The sequence below is a fragment of the Rhinoraja longicauda genome, chromosome 1 (assembly GCF_053455715.1).
Source record: "Rhinoraja longicauda isolate Sanriku21f chromosome 1, sRhiLon1.1, whole genome shotgun sequence".
NCBI classification, from domain to species: domain Eukaryota; kingdom Metazoa; phylum Chordata; class Chondrichthyes; order Rajiformes; family Arhynchobatidae; genus Rhinoraja; species Rhinoraja longicauda.
The window spans coordinates 43,380,339-43,401,214 of record NC_135953.1 but is presented as its reverse complement, the minus strand read 5'-3'; the positions used below and the strand labels follow the sequence as shown (position 1 = coordinate 43,401,214).

At 42.2% G+C, this 20,876-nt stretch overlaps 1 protein-coding gene across 4 annotated transcripts in view; it reads right to left on the bottom strand.

Moving 5' to 3' along the window:
• LOC144592116 (protein unc-13 homolog B-like) overlaps positions 1 to 18,031 on the bottom strand; it is a 344,358-nt gene extending 326,327 nt beyond the window's left edge. For all 4 annotated transcript variants that reach the window (XM_078396494.1, XM_078396502.1, XM_078396509.1 and 1 more), the window contains exon 1: positions 17,856 to 18,031. In XM_078396494.1, the coding sequence (XP_078252620.1) occupies positions 17,856 to 17,877 (22 nt within the window). In that variant the 5' untranslated portion in view covers positions 17,878 to 18,031. The remainder of the gene's footprint in view (positions 1 to 17,855) is intronic.
• Positions 18,032 to 20,876: the final 2,845 nt, after the last annotated feature.

The following is a 20,876-nucleotide window of genomic DNA, read 5'->3' as shown; positions in this document are numbered from 1 at the left end:
ATCTGTAGAGGTTGGATGAGCTGTTTCAGACATGCCGAATTCTGAGGAACTAGGGGAATTAAAATCATAGCTTGATGCCATAGCGTGAATGTGTTTGGATCAGGTCAAATAGCTGATATATCTAGGAACTTGAAGCTCTCAACTATCTCCACTATAGCACCATTGATGCTAACTGGAGCATGCTACCTGAAGTCAATAGTTAGTTCCTTTGTCTTGTTAACATGGGGGGGGGGGGGGGGGGGACAGAGAGACAGAGAGACAGAGAGACAGAGAGACAGAGAGACAGAGAGACAGAGAGACAGAGAGACAGAGAGACAGAGAGACAGAGAGACAGAGAGACAGAGAGACAGAGAGACAGAGAGACAGAGAGACAGAGAGACAGAGAGACAGAGAGACAGAGAGACAGAGAGACAGAGAGACAGAGAGACAGAGAGACAGAGAGACAGAGAGACAGAGAGACAGAGAGACAGAGAGACAGAGAGACAGAGAGACAGAGAGACAGAGAGACAGAGAGACAGAGAGACAGAGAGACAGAGAGACAGAGAGACAGAGAGACAGAGAGACAGAGAGACAGAGAGACAGAGAGACAGAGAGACAGAGAGACAGAGAGACAGAGAGACAGAGAGACAGAGAGACAGAGAGACAGAGAGACAGAGAGACAGAGAGACAGAGAGACAGAGAGACAGAGAGACAGAGAGACAGAGAGACAGAGAGACAGAGAGACAGAGAGACAGAGAGACAGAGAGACAGAGAGACAGAGAGACAGAGAGACAGAGAGACAGAGAGACAGAGAGACAGAGAGACAGAGAGACAGAGAGACAGAGAGACAGAGAGACAGAGAGACAGAGAGACAGAGAGACAGAGAGACAGAGAGACAGAGAGACAGAGAGACAGAGAGACAGAGAGACAGAGAGACAGAGAAGACTGTCGGAGTAGACTGTCGGAGTAGACTTAATGGGCCGAATGGCCTAATTCTATTCCTATCACTTATGATCTTATGATCACTGAGTGGTGAGGACTCCTTCCCATAGTTAAAGGTGACGGAAGAAAAGCTCTGTCATTGCGGATCCGGAACTCGTTGAGGTGGGGGTGGAGGGGAACGAAGGTGAGGCCTCTGAGGACAGACCGTACAGTGTCGGAATGGGGGAGTTCAGGGGGGTATGGTGAAAACATGACAAGGGTGGGTATGGGGTCACAGGAGGGCAGGGGAATGAACGGAGATTGAGGCGAGGTCCTGTGGGGTGGGGGGAGGGGGGGAAGGGGAAGACCCAGTGGAATCATTACTGGTGTGTCCTGTTGGAAGGGGGGGGGGGGTGGAGGGGAGCAGTAGGACCCAGGAGAGTCAGACCATGTGGTGTTGGAGCCTGCAGCACGGTGGATGTGGGCCTAGTGCTGAGCCTGGAACTTAAGTGAGGCGACGGCTCCGGCCTGCTGGTGGGCGGTGGAGAGGCGAGGGTCGGCGGAGTTAAAAGAGGGGGAAGGGAATGACCCAGTGGAATCAAAAGTCTGTCTGGCTTGCTCTTTCACTTTCCCTATTCTGATACAGGGTCCTACGACCTGCAATATGGACTCTAGTTTTCTTTCCATGGGCACGGCCAGGCCTGTTAAGTATTTCTAGCATTTTCTCTCTTGATGTCGCTTGTACCAACTTTATTAATTGGGGAGGTCACGGCACAACCTAATATCCATGCTATCCAGCTGGAATCAACAGACACCCATCAAAACCGAACAATCAATGTTTTCTGATTGGCTTTTTAAGCTGGTTCCTATCCCCGGGCTACTGAGATTATTATGGAATGTCCCACCTTGTATATGCACATGCTTGGCCAATAAACTTATTTATTCATTCATTCATTGCACATCTCTTCATTATATGCAATAATGGGGAAGACATTTGTTTTATGTTGGAGCACCAAACATGTGTACAGCAGCTATATGAGCTTTTTATTTCTACTGAACTAATTGTTATGAGTTGGTTCCTTATTAACGTTGACATTTTGGGATCAAATGTGCACGATTTTAGCAAAATATAAATATGTAATGAAAAATAAAGGATACCTGTGTGAAATTATCAAAGCTGTACTCTCCTGGGTCATCTTATCCTTTTGAAGTTTGAGAACAAAGCTTGGTTACATTTGAATGCCATGCCTCATGAGGATTCACTGGATTTTTAATGTGCTCTATAAATTTTGTAATAGTTTATTTCAAGGTTTGCTTGTTTTAACCTTTGTAACACGTTTTTTGATCCATAAGAACAAAATTGTAGTTATATTCTAGTTTTAAAATGGTTGATTTAAGAAAATATAATCTTTTTGTCATTATATAATTTGGAATAGGATGGTTTTGATGACAATTCCTATAATATTATTCCTATAACTAAACAATATTCACGTTATTCCCTTTGTCATGTACACTGTGGATGGCTTGATTGTAGTCATGTATTGTCTTTTTGCCTACTGGTTAGCATGCAACAAAAGCTTTTCACTGTACCTTGGTGCATGTGACAATAAACTAAACTCAAACATATCACCTGTATTGCCGTTTGAGGTGGTATGTGAGAGTGTTGGAGGAGCCATTTATGAAAAAATGATTTGCATGTTAACGAATACAAAAAATGCTTCAATTGCTGATAAAACAGGATACGGAGACAAGGTAGTGTCATAAACCAAGTGAAAAAAATTGTCATGGCCTTATTGAAACAGTATTTCGTTTTGGTCATTCTGCGCCAAACTCTCATTCGTAAAAAGCTGTGCTTGCAACTGCAAACACAAAAAAAGCTATCAGTACAATAATCCTCAGGATTGGATGCAACATACTCATGTAATTTACAAAACTCAAACAAAATCCTTCAAAGCTGACCCAAATAACAGTTCACCAAGGAAATTACGTCTCAACATCGCATTTCTCGAAGATAGGAGACACAAAAAGCTGGAGTCACTCAGCGGGTCAGACAGCTTCTCTGGATGAAATGAATAGGTGATATTTCGGGTCAAGACCCTTCTTTAGACTGAGAGTTAGGGGAAAGGGAAATGAGAGATATAGAACAAATGAATGAAAGATATGCAAAAAAGTAACGATGATAAAGGAAACAGGCCATTGTTAGCTGTGGGCTAGGTGAAAAGGAGTTACATACAATGGAACTCACCAGGATAACAGTGAAACTAGTACAACGACTAGGTTGGGGGGTAGACAGAGAGCAAGGGGATGCAAGGGTTACTTGAAGTTAGAGAAATAAATATTCACACTGCTGGGTTGTACAACTATATAATTTTAAAACGATGTAAGTAAAACGATAATATTTTCACGGGTTCCTTTTAATGACCCATACAAATGGCAGGAAGTTAAAATGGCACCAGTGCTTAACACCCGAAACAGTCGAGTTACAGGCTGGCTGCTGATCCTCTAAGTGAGGTATACACATAGGATGTCTGGGGATTTACCGCCTTCACAATGGTCATCCTGACCCAAAAAATATTTTTGAAAAGGTCAGACGTTATACCTGCTTCCACAACCACTCTTGCTGCTATGACAGTGGCTCCCAATCTTTTTTATCCGTAGCGAAAAATAGATCAAACATTTGGACTTGGGCCATTTTTTTAAGATAGCCTGATAAATCAATTGATAATTCTTCTAAAATGATTTGAGTTTCCAAAATATTTGTTTTGGCTTTGCTGCTTTTTAAAGCATAAAATAAAATAAAATTAAATAATTGAAAACAAAATGTAAGCATTTTAAAAAGACACGTAATATTATGATGACAATTAATGCTCCTATCATCTACCTGCCTGACCCATGTGTACTGAAACCTGCACAACAGTGCAAGGCAGTGCATCAACCACACCAACAACTTTTGCCAAAACTTTCCATAATTTTGTTTTTAATGTTTTCAATCCTTTGCAGCTCAATTTTGGGCCACGACTGGAGGCTGGGAACCAGCACGCTATGGTCTGGCGACCTATCCTCCAGCAGAACCAGGATGACAGTTTTCAGACACCTTCTCATTCCTTCTTTTGGATCACCACTCCACAGAACCATGGGCCCTCAGATAATCAAGGACCTCATTTCATCAGGAGATCTTCCATCCCCAACCTCCAGTCTTCCAAGCTCATCCGGAAGGCTGGCTCCATCTTGGGGGCAGCGGTGGATTCATGGGAGGTTATCTTGAAGGGAAGGATGCTCTTCAAACTGCGGAGCATCATAGACAATACAGCTCACCCTCTCCATGACACACTGGTCAACCTGAGGAGTACCTTCAGCAACAGACTGGTTCACCAAGATGCAGTATAGAATGCAACAGGAAATCCTTTTTCCCTGTGACTATCAAACTGTACAACTTCTCCCCCTTCTGTCAAGGGGTAGACTGAACCCCCCCCCCCCACCTTCCCCAATCTTTGCGCATCCCCAATCCTTTCCATTCGTCACTTTAATTTCATGTATCATATGTTTTATGATTGTTGGCAGATCAATTTCCCTCCTCGGATAAATAAAGTTCTGTCGTATCGTATCTAACGTATCGTAAATTGGCGCAACCCCACACTGCTTCTATCTATTGCCGATAATCCACAAGCAGGACTATTGTTTTGGTACATTTTTGCCCCACCAAGCTTATTTTTTCCTACTTTAACTCTATCCTTACTCCTCTGGTCAAGTGCATTCCCATTTATATCTGTGGCATCCTACAATGCCATCTGCCACTTTGACCAGTTCCAGTTTCCAAATCCTACCAGTCTCATCTTTACCACGGACAAACTATCTCTTTATACTTCCATTCTACACCAGAATGGTTTGAGGGTCCTCTGCTTCTTCCAGTTCACCTCCACCAAAACACTCATTCACCTGGCTGAACGCATTAATGCATTAAACTCATTCATTTTCACTTACTTCCTTCAGATCAAAAGATAAAGCTGTGAGCATTTGCATGGGCGCAAGCTATACCAGTCTTTGTGGAGGATATGGGCTTCTTTGGGCTCCTTTTCAATTTTGATGAAGAATCTCCAATCTGAAACATTGATTCTGGTTTTTCTTCCGCATATGCTCTGACCTGCTTATAAATTTCCAGCATTTTCCATTTTTGTTCACAATGATATTGTTTCATTCCCACTATTTTTTCCATTCACGGGAAATATTCTTTATGGTCCAATCCTAACCCTGAAATCAATGCTATTCTCAAAAATAACAAGTGAATGAAAGATACTATAACCTGAAATTAAAAAGAGAACACTGGACTGGAAGCATTGTGTTTCTCTCTCGATGTCAATGTCCTATCATTTGACCCATTGGTTAAAAATCAAAACATAGGATTGACAGAATTATAGAGCATGGAAACTGACCAATCAGCCCAACACGTCCATGATAACCAATATGCCCAATCCAAGCTAGCCCCATTCTCCTGCATTTGCCTATATCCCTTTAACCATCTGTCAATCATTGAAATCCCCACTGATATAATTTCCACACACCTCAATTCAATTCTATCTCACTTGTCCAATTCTTTCCCACCTATGTTCAGGCCACCTCTCACGCCTTTCGATTCTTTAATAACTTTGTTTCCAAGCCCCCGTTCTCTCATCTTTACTATAGACGTTCAGTCCCTCTCCACTTCCTTCCCCCAGCAGGAAGGCCTTAAGGCTTTCCTTGATCTTGATCGCAGAAGTTCTTCCTTGATCGCAGACCCTGCCAATTCCCCCCTTCTATCATAAACAATGCCCTCACACGCATCTCCTCTCTATCCCATAACTCTGCTCTTACTCCCACTCCCCCTATTCGCAACAGGGATAGTGACCTCACCTTTCACTCCATACAACACATCAGCTTCCAACATTTGTCACCTCCAACGGGATCCCATCACAAGTCACATCTTCCCATCTCCACCCCTTTCCGCTTTCAACAGAGACCATTCCCTCTGCAACTCCTTGGTTCACTCATCCCTTCCCACTTAAACCACCCCATCCCCACGGACTTTCCCCCACAATTGCAGGAGACGCAACACCTGTCCTTATACCTCCTCCCTCAACTCCATGCAGAGATCCCGACAGTCCTTTCAGGCGAGGCAGAGGTTAACGTGCACCTCCTCCAACCTCATCTACTGTATTTGGTGTCTCCTGTGTGAGCTCCTAGATACCTGCGAGACCAAGTGTAGACTTGACAATCGTTCACTGAACACATGCTCAGTCCGCCTTGGCCTATGCAATCTCCTGGTTGCCAAATATTGTATTCTCCTTTCCATTCCCATACTGAGCTTTCTGTCCTGGGCCTTCCCCACTGTCAGAGTGAGGCCACATGCAAATTAGTAGAACAGCACTTCATATTCACTTTGACAGCTTACAACCCAGCGGCATAAATGTTGATTTCTCTCATTTCAAATAACTCCTACATTCCCTCCCTTCCCATCCCCCCACCCCCCCCCCCCCCCCCTCTTGTCATCACACCTTCCCCACCCAACAATGGACCATTTTGGGCTCCACACCATCAGAGGTCATTTGTTGCCAGCCCTATTTGCCCTTTTCTCGCCTTCCCATTTAATTCCCCTTCCCCCTCCCCCTACCTCTACTTTCAGTCTGAAGAAGGGTTCCGACCCTATTCATCACCTATCCTTTTTATCCAGAGATGCTGCCTGAGCTACTCCAGCATTTTGTGACCATCCATAATCTACCTGCCTCAACTACCCTCTCTGGAAGATTCCTTATACCCACGCCCTCAGTGAAAAGAGTTGCCCCTCAGGTTCCTTTAAAATCTTGCCCCTCACACCTTAAACTGACGTCCTCTGGTTCATGAGGGTCTCGACCCGAAACGTCACCTATTCCTTTTCTCCAGGGATGCTGTCTGACCCGCTGAGTTACTCCATTTTTTTGTATCTATATTCTTGGTGAAAGGCTCTCATGATTTTAAGATCACCCTTCAGCTTCATTGGAATAAAGTCCGAGCTTGCCCAACATTTCCCCATAGCTCATGCCCATGAATCCTGGCAAAATCCTCAATATTCTCTGCACTCTTTCCAGTTTAATGATATTCTTTCTTCAGCAGGGTGACCAAACAGAACATAATACTCAAAATATCACCTCACCAACGTCTTGTACAACTGTAATTTAACATCTCAAAGCCTTGTTATCGGCTTTTGTTGCCCAGTAGTCACTCTTTGGTTTCCTGCAGTGACTGAAATGCTAAATTAAGACATCATGACTGCTACCGGGATTTTGAGCACTGACATGCATGATGTGTGCTTGCATAATTACACATGAGCAAGATCTGCCAAAATAGAACCTGGTCAGAATCCAAGTGGACATGTGCTATTTTCAAAAAGAACATCCATCCAGACATTTGCATCCTACACATTGGAGAAGTAAACAATCTTCACAAGACTGTGTAGCTCATTGCACCTGCTGCTCTCGAGCAAGAGAGGATTTAATGTACTTAGGTCTTATAGAATATGCAAAAACCTTAATCTCCCCTATTGAGAAAAATAGACAGGCACTCTATGAGATATACAAATGCATTAAATTCCAAATAAAAGAATCCCACAAGCAAAGGTCACAGTCACTATAATAATTGGTAGAATATGACATTGCAGAATTTAGAGGCAGCTATAAAAAGGTGAGCGATTTTATAATGATCCGTTAAGTTGTCTTATTTTGTTTAAATATACTTGTTTCATAGAACTGAATAGCTTACTAAACAGTGTCAACCACACTGCGATGATCAAGAAGTCGCATATAGGTCAGACCAAGCAGCAGATTTCCTTCATAAAAGGACACGATGTGTCTCCACCACCATAATCCAGCAAGCTTCAAAATGTAACCCGGTAGGTTCATTCTCATTATCAAGACAGGCAAGCTTTGTTTCTTAAAATACATTTTAAGTGAAACAAATGGCTGAATTTAATTTCCCCAGTTGCCAAGGTAGGATTCAAACTCTCAGCCCTGAACTGATAATCTAGACCTCTGGATTACCAGGACAAAAATGCAATTACTGTGCTGTGGATCCTAAAAATCAAATATGTAACAGAGCTGAATATGTAAATGAAAAATACCCAACATTGGGAACATTTAGAATAAATTAAGAAGTTTAATTTTAAGGAAAATGTAATAGTGAAAAATATTTGCATTATTTGCTTAATTTGCAGGAAAGCTCACAATAGAAACCACATAAAGCATTTATCTGTACACACAATCGCATACACATTTAAAATCTTGTGTAGACACAAAATGCTGGAGTAACTCAGCGGGACAGGCAGCATCTCTGGAGAGAAGGAATGGGTGACGTTTCAGGTAGAGACCCTTCTTCAGACTAATCTTGTGTATCAGGTGATTTCTGCATGATCCTTCAGCATTCTTTTATTAAATAAAATTATTACTACACACTTTAAATCAAATTTCTCCCTGTATGAGACAAAGCAATTGAAGAGTTGCAAATTATGAGGTCAGAGGAAGCAATGTAGGTAGAAGGGGAAGAGGGAGGGGAGAAATAGGTGCGAGCCCAAGTGGGGCACGGGTGGGGGAGAAGAAAGTGGGGGGTTTGTATTCCACTTTTAAACTTAATTCCCTGACTGATGAAGGCCAATAAACAAAAAGCTTTTTTTAAATCACACTATATACCTGTGATGCCATTTTCAGGGAGCTCTGCACCTGTACTCCAAGATCCCTCTGCTCTGCAACACTCCCCAGGGCCCTACCATTCACTGTGTATGTCCTGCCCTGGTATAACATCTCAAAATGGAACACTTGACATATATCTGCATTAAACTCCATTAGCCATTCTTAAGCATTCTTGTCCAGCTGATCACGATGCTGCTGTAATATTTGATAACCATCTTCACGGTCTACAATACCACCTACATTACTGTCATCCCAGGCTTTTCCTTGCAGCCCTTCTTAAGTAGAGGCACCACATTAGCCACCCTCCAGCCATCCAACACCTCACCATGGGACACCCTCCAAAGACGCCGTATAATAACCAGGCTTGCTGCAGTCTACAAAGAAATCCACTCATTAGCTCCATCCAACATTGCCCATCTTTCATACAATCGGAACAACAGACCAGGAATTCGACTAAACCAATCCTTGAATTATATAACCATCAAGACCAACAAAGACTATTTCCGCTACTCGCTGTACCCCAGAACCATCCCTGTTTGGAATCCTTTGCCACCGCATATAAAATCTGCTGCTGATAGTAAAAAATTTTAACTGTTGCTTGCAAACACTAAATTTTAAATCTGCAGCTGCATGCATGAGGGTCTGCACGTTTATAGCCCAACAGTGGGCTATAGCCCAACAGTGGTGCAGTATCAACAAGACAAGCCAAGAGTGTCTAACAATGATTCATATATCTCAGCCAGGGCTCCTGCAATTTCTCCTATTGCGTCCCAGTATCCTGCAATATATTTGACCAGACCGAGGAGATTTATGTACCTTCATATGCCTTCGGATATCTGCCAGCCCCTTGACCGTAATACAGACTATCCTCAAGACATCTCCATTATCTACCCCAAGTTCCCTAGTCTTCATGTCTTTCTCCACAGTAAAAATCAAAGGAGAAATACTCATTGTCGACCCTGCTCATCCAACTGCCTATACCTGGTCCATGCCATTTATCCTGTCCAGAAACTCAATTTCTTTCGTCATACAAACTTCCTTACTCCCAGCTGCCTTACCCTTTACTCAAACAGGAACATGCATGCTTTGAACTCTCACCATAACTTTAAAAAATATTTCATTTTCCAGACATCCCTTTGCCCGCAAACAACCTACCCCAACCAACTTTTGCAAAATCTCATATCATTAAAGATTTGCTTGCCCCAATTCAGAACTTTAACTTGTGGCCCCGTACTGTCCTTATCCATAATTACTTTAAAAGTTAATAGAACTGTGGTCACTGGTTCCAAAAGACCCACCCACTAACACTTCAATCACTATCATTTACCCATTTTTTAACAGTAGGTCAAGCTTTGCCCTCTTCCTTGTAGGGCCCTCTATGTATTGCCCGAGGAAACCTTCCTGAACACATTTGGCAAATGTTATCCCATCTAAGCCCATGGCACTATTGTAGTCCCAGTCTGTGTTGGGGAAGTTAAGATCGCCCAGAATGACAGCCCTTTTAGACATGCACCTGCCTGCAATTTCCTGGCACATTTGTTCTTCTAATTCTTATTGATTACTTGGGGGTCAATAGTACACTTCCACAAGGTAATCATACCCCTCAGTTCCTCTCATATAGCTTCACTACATGAACCACCAGTAATGACATCTCAGACAGTTGCTTAGACCAGCACATAACTAAGCAAGATAAAAGCATTTGCAAAGCAATGGTTTCATTAATCATAAACGAAAGCTGAAAGTTCAGAGGCGATCAAATAATTTCAAATTTCCACCCATAAACAAAGTTGACACCAGAGACAAATATTTATGTAAATGTCTGACATTATAGCAAAATCAATTCTTTCACGTTATTTTTTTCCCCCGAATGTTTTGAATACATTAAAAAAAATTAAAAGTAAGAATGCTATTTTTCAAGTTACACCAAATAATTGTTAGTCTTGTATAAAAGCAGAAAATGTTGGAAACATCAAGCACGGAAAATGCAAAGCTGTTGGACATGCTTGACTTGAGAGAAAAGAGCCGATGAGGGAGCAGGGAGAGGGCCAGGATGTACGGGGAGACAAGGTCAATATTCGAGCAGAGAGGTCCGGAGGAGTGAGGTATTTGGGTGATGCCGGGTGTGGAGTAAGAGGGCCAGAGACTGGGCGGTTGGGCGGTGGCGTGCCGGCTGCCCCTTGGTCCGCGCAGCCCCACCATCAACGCATTCTACTCGCGGCGGTTGGGCAGCGGCGTGCGCAACACAGCATCCTTGCCGATTTCAAGCATTTAGGGATGCCGATTCCAAGCATTTCATGCGGGGCCCTCGAAAGCACGGGGCCCGTAGTAAATGCTACTTTTGCTACTATGTTAATCTGGCCCTGCAGGCATCAGCAGCAGCACCTCGTCTCCCATTGTAACACTTTGCAGACTTCCTTGCTCAATATCAAATTGTACAACTACTTCAGATAACTCACTTTCTCTCTCTGTATCAGACGTAGCCTGTCCATCTGTGATTATAGTTGTTTTTCTCTCTATCAGTTCAGCCTAACCTGCCAAACATGTACTACAGCTCAACTCAGTTTAAGATGACTTTCATAACGGTTTTTGAACAAGTTGATTTATTTGAATAGATGTTGGAGACTCTGGCAAAATGGTTAGATGACAACAAATATCCCCATAGCCTTCACCAGTGCTGCACAGGGATCAGCTGGACTCAAAGGTACTGAATCATACCCCCTGGGGTGTGCAGATGCACTGTTCTCTACTTTCCAAAATCTAAGCATTTCAACAGCCACCCAAGGCAGCATCCAACAGCCTCGACAAGATAGAAAACTTGCAGCTAGAGGAAACCCAACTGTGAATATCAGCCACAGCTGTGATTCCAATCTGGTCGAGACTGAATCATTCAGTGTTAAAAAGGAAGAACCAATTGCTGAATTTCCATAACTGCAGGTTTAAGGAGTCTAGGTCACCATTTCTAAAATGCAATATAATGACTTTAAAAACTGTTTGGAACCAAATCCCTATGTGACATTCCTCTAGTAACTGTAAAATGTAGTTTATTAATCTATAAAAACAGCTTTTTTCCACGAGCAGTAGCTCTACTCAACAACCAAAAGTCTGTAGCCTCCTTTTGCTCTGGTATTTTATTTCATTCTTCACATGTTTAAATTATAATGTTTTATTCTTCATTGTTTACTGTATGTCGTGTTTTACTTGCGAGCAAAGCACCAAGGCAAATTCCTTGTATGTATACATACTTGGCTAATAAAGTTTATTCAATTCAATTCAATAAAGTCCGTCTGTTAAAAGATATCATTTCTATTTTAATGCTAAATGCTCAACGGGATGTTAAACTATGTTTGTGTCGCAGAAATCCAGTTCACAATATTGATATTGTATTAACCATTTATAGAACAGATTCTAGAGCATTGATTAAAGTATGCAACAAATGTATACTGGATAAATTTCCATAAAATATGCCATCAAGATAGATAACAATTACCCATGATCCTCTAAGAAAATCAACATGTATCATGTGAACATATTTAAATAACAGAAACAAATCATTTGTTCTGTGTCCAGCTGTCCTTCAAATTTATATTCCCACAATTTACTTAAATTTTAAACAAAATATTCATAGGTTTTTATATCCCATGATGATGACAACAATTTATATGATAGAAAAATGTCATCTGGGAAGTCCACTGTGCTTGCTCTTAAGACCTGTGCAATTAATTCTCCCCTCCTGTCATTCCCCATATCCCAGAAAACATTTACACTGTTTTAAAAATTGAAAAGTAATTATTGAATCTGCTTACACACCCTTCTTTGCCGTGCATGCCAGACCATAACACTTATTTCATTTCAATTTCTAAACATAATCCACTACTTCTGCTATCCTGATTGGGCTGGAAACATATTGATCAAAAAATATATATTCTCAACATTTCAATAATTCTTCTCAGTCTTTTCATTTTCCCACTTTTAGCAGAATAATTGCAGTCCCTCCTTAACATTTTCCCATGTTCTTACACCTTCCTATTAATTATTTCTCTATCCTTCTCAGCATTTCATGACTAACAATATACACTTTGTAATATAACAGTATTGTTCTTCAATTCCATCTATAGACATTCTGTCTTAAATAAATCATATAATTCTCTAAGAGTACATTTGATCAAAACCGGCATATCCATACTTCTCTATCCATTCTGAATATACCACAGACAGAAACATTACTTCCCCACAATTTTCTTTGTTGAAGATAGGTCTATATTATAATCCCATTTGGCTTATTGGGCTTGTAGCTCACCTGCCTGATTTACCACATTGCTCATTTAAGCACATGCACCTCACATTTCTCTGGATTAAATCCCATCTACCACCACTCCACCCCACTTTCCAACTAATGTATGTCCCTCTATTTTCCTTCACAATCTTCTTCGGTATCTACTCTCCCAGTTATGTAGAGTTCTGATCACCTCACAACAGGAAGGATGTAGTAGTATTAGAAAAAGTGCAGAAGAAATTCATCTGCATGTTGCCTGGAATGGAGGGCTTGACTTGTAAGGAAAGATTGGACTTATTCTCACTGGAATATAGGAGGCTAAAGAGTGATCTTAGAGAGGTTTATGAAGATTTGAAGGGCATGGATAGGGCAGACAGCCATGGCCTTTTACTTAGGATGATGGAGTCTCAAAGGAGGGAGTTCAATGTGAGGGGTGAAATTTAAAGAAGATCTGAACAGGACCTAGCAGAGGCAGACATATTACAATGTTTGGAAAAAAACCATTTGCACAGGTGATAAGATCAAAATGGAGCAGTGTGATGTGGGTCAAACGCAGGCAAATATAATTAGCATAGATTGGTTGAAATGCTCCTCCACGGCATTCATTAATCCGTTCTTGGTAGCAGGGTCCCATCACACACAAATGTAACATCCCACTGCTAAGATGTTGAACTATAAGTATTTTTGTATATTGTTTATGCTATGCTTTAGTTGACTCCATGAATCATGTTTTCTGTATAATTTGACTTTTTTCTTCATGGATATGGATGATGCTGTCCTTGTTGGCATTTACTGCCCCTCCTCAATTGTTCCCATTGACAAGAAAAATCTAAAAGTCAACCATATTTGTGGGTCAACAGCCATATCGGCCATACCACACAGAAACAAACACTTTCGTCCAACTTGTCCATGCCGACCAAGATGTTCCATCTAAGTTAATCCCATTTGCCTGCGTTTGACCCATTTCCCTCCAAACCTTTCCTATCGATGTACCTGTCCAAGTGTCTTATCAATGTTGTTATAGTCACAAAGTGTAGGAGTAACTCAACCGGCCAGGCAGCATCTCTGGAGAAAAAGGATGATTGACGTTTTGGGTCAGAACCCTTCTTCAGACTCCTCAGCATCCCCTCTCATCCTTCTAAATTCCAGTGAACACAAGCATAGTCGACCCATTCTTTCATCATGTGCCAGTCCCACCATTCCAGGAATTAACCTGGTGAACCAACGCTGCACTCCCTCAATAGCAATGATGTCCTTCCTCAAATTAGACCAGAATTGCGCACAGTACGCCAGGTGCGGTCTCACCGGGGCCCTGTACAACTGCAATAGGACATTCTTGCTTCTAAACTCAAATCCTCTTGCAATGAAGGCCATTAGCTTTCTTCACTGCCTGCTGTACCTGCATGCTTACTTTTAATGACTGATGTGCAAGCACACCAGGTCTTGTTGCACCTCCCCTTTTCTTAATCTGACACCATTCAGATAATAATCTGCCTTCCTGTTCTTGCCACCAAAGTGGATAAATTCACATTTATCCACACTATACCGCATCTGCCATGCATCTGCCCACTCGCCCAAACTATCCAAGTCACCCTGCAGCCTCATAGCATCCTCATCGCATCCCACACTGCCGCCCAGCTTTGTGTCATCCACAAACTTGGAGATGCCACATTTAATTCCCTCATCTAAATCGTTAAAATATATTGTAAATAACTGGGGTCCCAGCACCAAGCCTTGCGGCACCCCACTGGTCACTGCCATTCTGAAAAGAACTCGTTAATTCCTACTCTTTGCTTCCTGTCTGCAAACCAGCTCTCTATCCATGTCAACACCCTACCCCCAATACCATGTGCTCTAATTTTGCACACTAATCTCGTGTGGGACCTTATCAAAGGCTTTTTGAAAATCCAGATAAAACACACCCACTGGCTCTCCCTTATCCATTCCACTTGTTACATCCTCAAAAAATTCCAGAAGATTAGTCAAGCACGATTTCCCCCTTCTTAAATCCATGCTGACTTTGACCGATCCTGTCACTGCTTTCCAAATGCACTGCGATAACATCTTTAACAATCAACTCAAGCATCTTCCCCACTACCGATGTAAGGCTAACTAATCTATAATTCCCTGTTTTCTCTCTCCCTCCTTTCTCAAAAAGTGGAGTTACATTGGATCAGTTTCTGCGGACTAGAGGGTAGCCAGAGTCGAGAGAACATTGGAAAATGATCACCAATGTATCTATGATTTCTATGGCCGCCTCTTGAGTACTCTGGGATGCAGACCATCAGCCCCTGAGGATTTATCTGCCTTCAGTTCCAACAGTTTACCTAATACCGTTTCCTGACTAATGTGAATTCCCGTCAGTTCCTCCCTCCCATTAGATCCTCGGTCCCCTAGTATTCGTGGAAGATTGTTTGTGTCTTCCTTTGTGAAGGCAGAACCAAAGTACTCATTTAACTGTTCTGCCATTTCCTTGTTTCCCAATATAAATTCACCTGTTTCTGATTGTACAGGACCTACATTTGGCTTCAGTAATCTTGTCCTTTTTACATATCGAAAGAAGCTTTTAGAGTCAGTTTTTGTATTCCCTGCAAGCTTTCTTTCGTGCTCCCCCCCCCCCCTTAATTAACCCATTTGTCTTCCTCTGTTGAGTTCAAAATTTCTCCCAGGAAGTTTTGTTGCTTCCACTGGCCAATTTATATGCCTTTTCCTTAGATATAACACTCTCCTTGATTTCCCTCGTTAGCCACGGTTGAGCCGCCTTCCCCGTTTTATTTTTTCACCAGACAGGGATGAACAATTTTTGGAGTTCATCCATGCGGTCTTTAAATCTTTGCCATTACATCTCCACCGTCAACCCTTTAAGTATAATTTGCCAGTCAATCCTCGCCAATTACCATTTCATACCTTCAAAGTCTTCTTTCTTTAAGTTCAGGATCCTCGTCTCTGAATTAACTGTGCCACTCTCCACCATATTATGGTCACGGTTGCCCAAGGGGCTCTGCACAACAAGATCGCTAACTAATCCTTGCTCATTACACAAAACGCCGTCTAGGCTGGTCTGCCCTCTAGTAGGTTCTTCTACATATTGGTTTCAAAAACCATCCCCGAAACATTTCAGGAAATCCTTCTCCTCAGCGCTGCTGCTAATTTGGTTGGCCCAATCTATATGTAGATTAAAGTCATCCATGATAACCTTAAAAATATTAAATTTATATTGGGTTAATTGGAGTCAATATAAAAGCTGATGGAATGCAAGATCAGTTTTTTTTCTTATTGTTATTTTTTGTCAAATATGTGACTAAGTATTAGTGGTCCAATTGTAGTTTTTGCGATTTTTCTGGATCGATACGACGCTGACATCCCTTGACAAAGACACGACGAATTTTAGAACCGTATTGTAACGGGGTAAAGAAAAATCACTCTGCTCCTCCAATTAAAAGTAATTGAGATGTCCAATTGATCATTAAAAGGGTACATAAAAGTAAACTCGAGATAATTAACATCTAACTCAAAGGTTTATTATATAACTATAAAATTGTGATGTTGGAGGATATAAATAATCCCTGCACTTTCGGAATTGCTTTCCTTTTAAAGTGCTTTGACAACCTTAAGCTTTCTCATTCCGATAAAACGGCAAAATCAGGAGAGGGACAGCCCAACAGAATCATCATCATCCACCTGCTGAGCTGATAACAGTAGTTGCAACAATCTCTCAATGTATTTCAAGCCCTGAAATCAACGGCTGTTAATAATTGCAAAATCGTAGCCTTTAACAACAATTTTTTACCGTAGGAAAATGAGATGGTGGGATTCTTGCTGCGATCATTTATCAGAGTATTATTTCAATTATAACAATGTAATAGAAAGTACAAATGTGCACTGGGGAGTTGTGGGTATTGCACTCGAGCAGTCAGTGGAACTATGCCAAATCCTAGGTGCACCTACTCTTTCTCATCGAATTCACCCGCCCAAAGTTAAGGCAATTTGCCGTTTTCAACAAATCACAAATAGATATGTTGAAGGTGGTAAAATGCCAAATAAGTGCGATCAAACTCAGTATTTCGAGTCTTGAAGATAAGATTGATCACGAGTTTCTACCTACAAAGTTATCAGCGAAGTTATCAAATTTATAAATGACCAAAGTAAAGCGAAACAAATCCATTGAACCGAGTTACAAACATGTGGGTGCCAATTGCACGCTATAATATTTTACTTTTAAAAAACGTTTCCACAAATGTCAGAGTAAAAGGCGAAAAGAGTCTTTCGGAATCTGCGCAACCAGTGCCGTTTAAACAAAAGAAAATTACAGAAACTGCGATGCTCGGTTCACTCGTCAACTCTCTCTACAACCGTTTCTATCCACATCGCCAAACATTTACTTTTGTGCCTCGTTGAATGAACATCCATCCATTACCTGCAGCAACAGCCGCCCTCCGAGAGGAGGCTTAAGATGTATTATGCCAATGGGAGCCGAATTAATAATTGCACTGAGAATTGAAACCGGTTGGGGTTTACCACATATGTTGCCAGCATATCCAAGGAATATCGTGAAATCTAAAAACGAAATGATCTGTCTAAAGATTTCAAACGTGCAACGAAAAGTTTCATAGATGACACAGGAGTTGGTATCGTAATAATTCTCGATGCGCAATTAGCCGGAGGCAAAGGGGAAGAGACTGCGAGAGTTGACAGATTTACGCGAAAACTGCAACAAGTTATCTCAAATAGACATATTCCGTGCTGCAGCTGGTGAAATCTCCCATTTATTTACAAAACAGTAATAATTCCGAAAGAGCTTGTTGAAACCAGCAACAAGTCTGCCCAGAATGGGGCTGCGAAGACTTGCTGCCAGCCTGGTCGCTGGGAGCCGGGATCGGCGCAGCTGGTGACTTTGAATGAAGTGGTGGCACGGTGGGCGTGATCTCACCCTTTGCCCCAGCCAGGCCTCTCCACCCGCCCCAACGCACTCCTCACTCAGCAACACTCACCTCTCACACAAAGTAGAGACATAGTGCACCAAAGTCCGCTTCACTGCCCGACAGCAATGCTGAAAAGACGGAATGCGCTTTCACTGGCCCTGGGGCCGGGCTCGCTTTGTGTCGAGCGTCGCCGTTGACATCTGGAAGGAACTCTGGCTCGCCCGACGCGACCACTGACAGCCCATCGCCATGTTGACGAGTCCGTCCGTCCCACAGGCGGAAGTCCCGTGTCTGCGGGGAGGGAGCCACGCCCGGCCAATGGGGCGGTGCCCTGTGGTAATCGGCACTTCGAGGAACCAATGGGACAGGAGCGAGGGTGGGGAGGGGGCGGGGCCTAGCAGGCGTTCCGAGGGCGACGATGCCGTCAGGTGAGTGACGTACCAGAAGTCAGAGCCTTCCTTGTGCCAATGTTCTCAGCCGCAGGTGAGGAAGGGATCGCTCCAACGTCAGTCCACAGGCCAGACCCCCCCAACCCTGATTCAAGTCATGACTGACAGCAGCAACGTGGGGTAAATGCACAATCCAACTAAATCTGAGCTGGCTTTGTTTCTTGTCAGAAGGTTTAATTGTGCAGCAATTCCCCGTGGAGCTTTAAAGCTGCAAATTGAATATGCATTAGGAAATACACATTTGACAGGTTCGGCGATTTTGAAGGAGTCAGCATGTTGAAACTTTCTAGAATTGAACTAAATTAGAATTCCTGAATCCACATTGCGAAACCAAAATAAATATGAATATTTCGGTAGCTTTTAAGGAAGAGACCCACAATGTATGAGTAACAGACATACAGAGTCAGTGGCCACCTGAAAATAACGTTTATTTCAGATTTGCAATATTCACTGTAATTTGTTTCTGTTGTGGCAATTATTTTGAATCATTAAGCAAGTGAAGCATGCGGAAAGTAACTGGCAACTGATACCGGAGAGAGACAAACATTAGGGAAAAAAAGACAGAAAGTGCTAGAGTAACTCAGCGGGTCAGGCAGCATTTCTGGAGAACATGGATGGGTGATGTTTCGGGTAGGGACCCTTCTTCAGTGATTCTAAGTGACACGAGTCAAGAGATTTAAGCGAGAAGAGTAAAAAAAGGAAACCAAAGAGAAACAAAAAGACAATTGTTATTAAAACGCCATAGGAGACCCTTTTCGCTGTGGCTTTCAAACTGTACAACTCCTTCCCCTTCTGTCGTAGGGTAGACTGGAATCCCCCCCCACACACACCCACACAAACCGCCACACATTCTTTGCTAACCCTTTCCACTCGTCACTTTAATTTAATGTTTCATGTATCGTGTTGTGTTTTATGACTGTTGGCAGACCCCTCCTGGGGTCAATGAAGTTCCATCGTATCGTATAAATATAGTCATGCAATACTAACAGAATTGTTTCAACTCAAGCAATATGTGTGAATGCTGAAATGCTTCTTACGTGCAATGCAATACTACTATAAGCGTGTAGGAATGAACTGCAGATGCTGGTTTACACCGCAGACACAAAATGCTGGAGTAACTCAGCGGAACAGATATCATCTCTGGTGAAAAGGAATGGGTGACGTTTCTGGTCGAGACCCTTCCTCAGACTGAGCTACAAGTACACTTATCTCTGTAACTCCCTCTGTCTGCCCCGCTGCCTGTCCCGCTGAGTTACTCCAGGATTTTGTGTCTAATTACTTGTTTGACGATTGGCGATCTCTCAAAGGATCTCATAGAACTACATCCACGAGACACCTGTTGTCGAATGGCCATATAAAAGTCGAAGCTCGACACAAAATGCTGGAGTAATTCAGCAGGTTAGGCAGCATCTCTGGGGAGCATGGATAGGAGTCGTTTCGGAAGGGGAAAACTGCTGCTGCTTCTCTTCTAAGTAGCGTGTTTTGAATAAAGAGAAGGGCTGCATGACCCAGTGGTACGATAATAAAGCTTGCCTGTTGGAAGCAGTAGGACCCAAGGGAGTCAGCAGGCGTTTTTCCAACTGTGCATCTGCAGTTCCTTGTTATCACATAAAAGTCAAAGCTTCACACGTTCCTTACACCTTGAACAACAACATTAAAACTGCGGATACTCGAAATCTGAAATAAAAACTGGAAAACACGACAGGTCAAGCAGCATTTGTGGAATACAAACTTAACATTTGTCTCTGCATACAGACGATGCCTGGCCTGCTGAGTAGTTGCAGCATTTTCTGTTTCTATTCCTTAGGTTTTAGTTTTGAAACTATTTTTCTTCAAATTTCAAGATTTAGGATAAAATGAATTAATGAATTAATATTTACAGCGCATTTGTTGAAGGTAAAGCGTTAATCATACAACGAAGCGTCCTTCGGTGGTTTTAATGGGTTTGAGGTTAAACGCCTAAAATTTTGTTGAGAAAATCCCACTTCTCTCACCCGTGGGAGTATAAATGCGACCTTTGTCGTCGTCTCTGGCTGCCATTTGGTGAAATGGAAATAGAATGCAATCTCTCAATTATTACTGTGTTATATATTGTTTTATATATTTGTCATCCTGACAAACTGAGAAAAATAACCTGAATTTGCTAAACTCTATTTTTCACACTCTCCCACAAATATTCAGAATTATCTACCTATAATCTTTAATCAATTATCAATCACAATCACAATCACAATAAAACTTTATTAGCCAAGTATATTTAGCAATATACGAAGAACTTCATTTGCCATACAGTCATAACAATAAAAAGCAACAGGACACATAAAATACATTTTAACAAGAACATCCACCACAGTGACTCCTCCACATTCCTCACTGTGATAGAAGGTGAAAAAAAAGTTAAATCTCTCCCTTCTTTGTCCGCCAGCGGTCGGGGGCTCTAACCTTCCGTTGAAGGGATGATCTTAATCCCGTAGCCGGCGGCGAGCCTTCTTCGTCAGGGTGATCAAGCTCCTTCAGCTCCCCCGGCACCGGCGATCTACCCCGGGTCGGGACCAGTCGAACTATTAATAAACAAATTAGGATAATTTTATTGTATCTTCAGAAAGACATCAATGTAATATGCCTTTTTTTAAACGTCTGA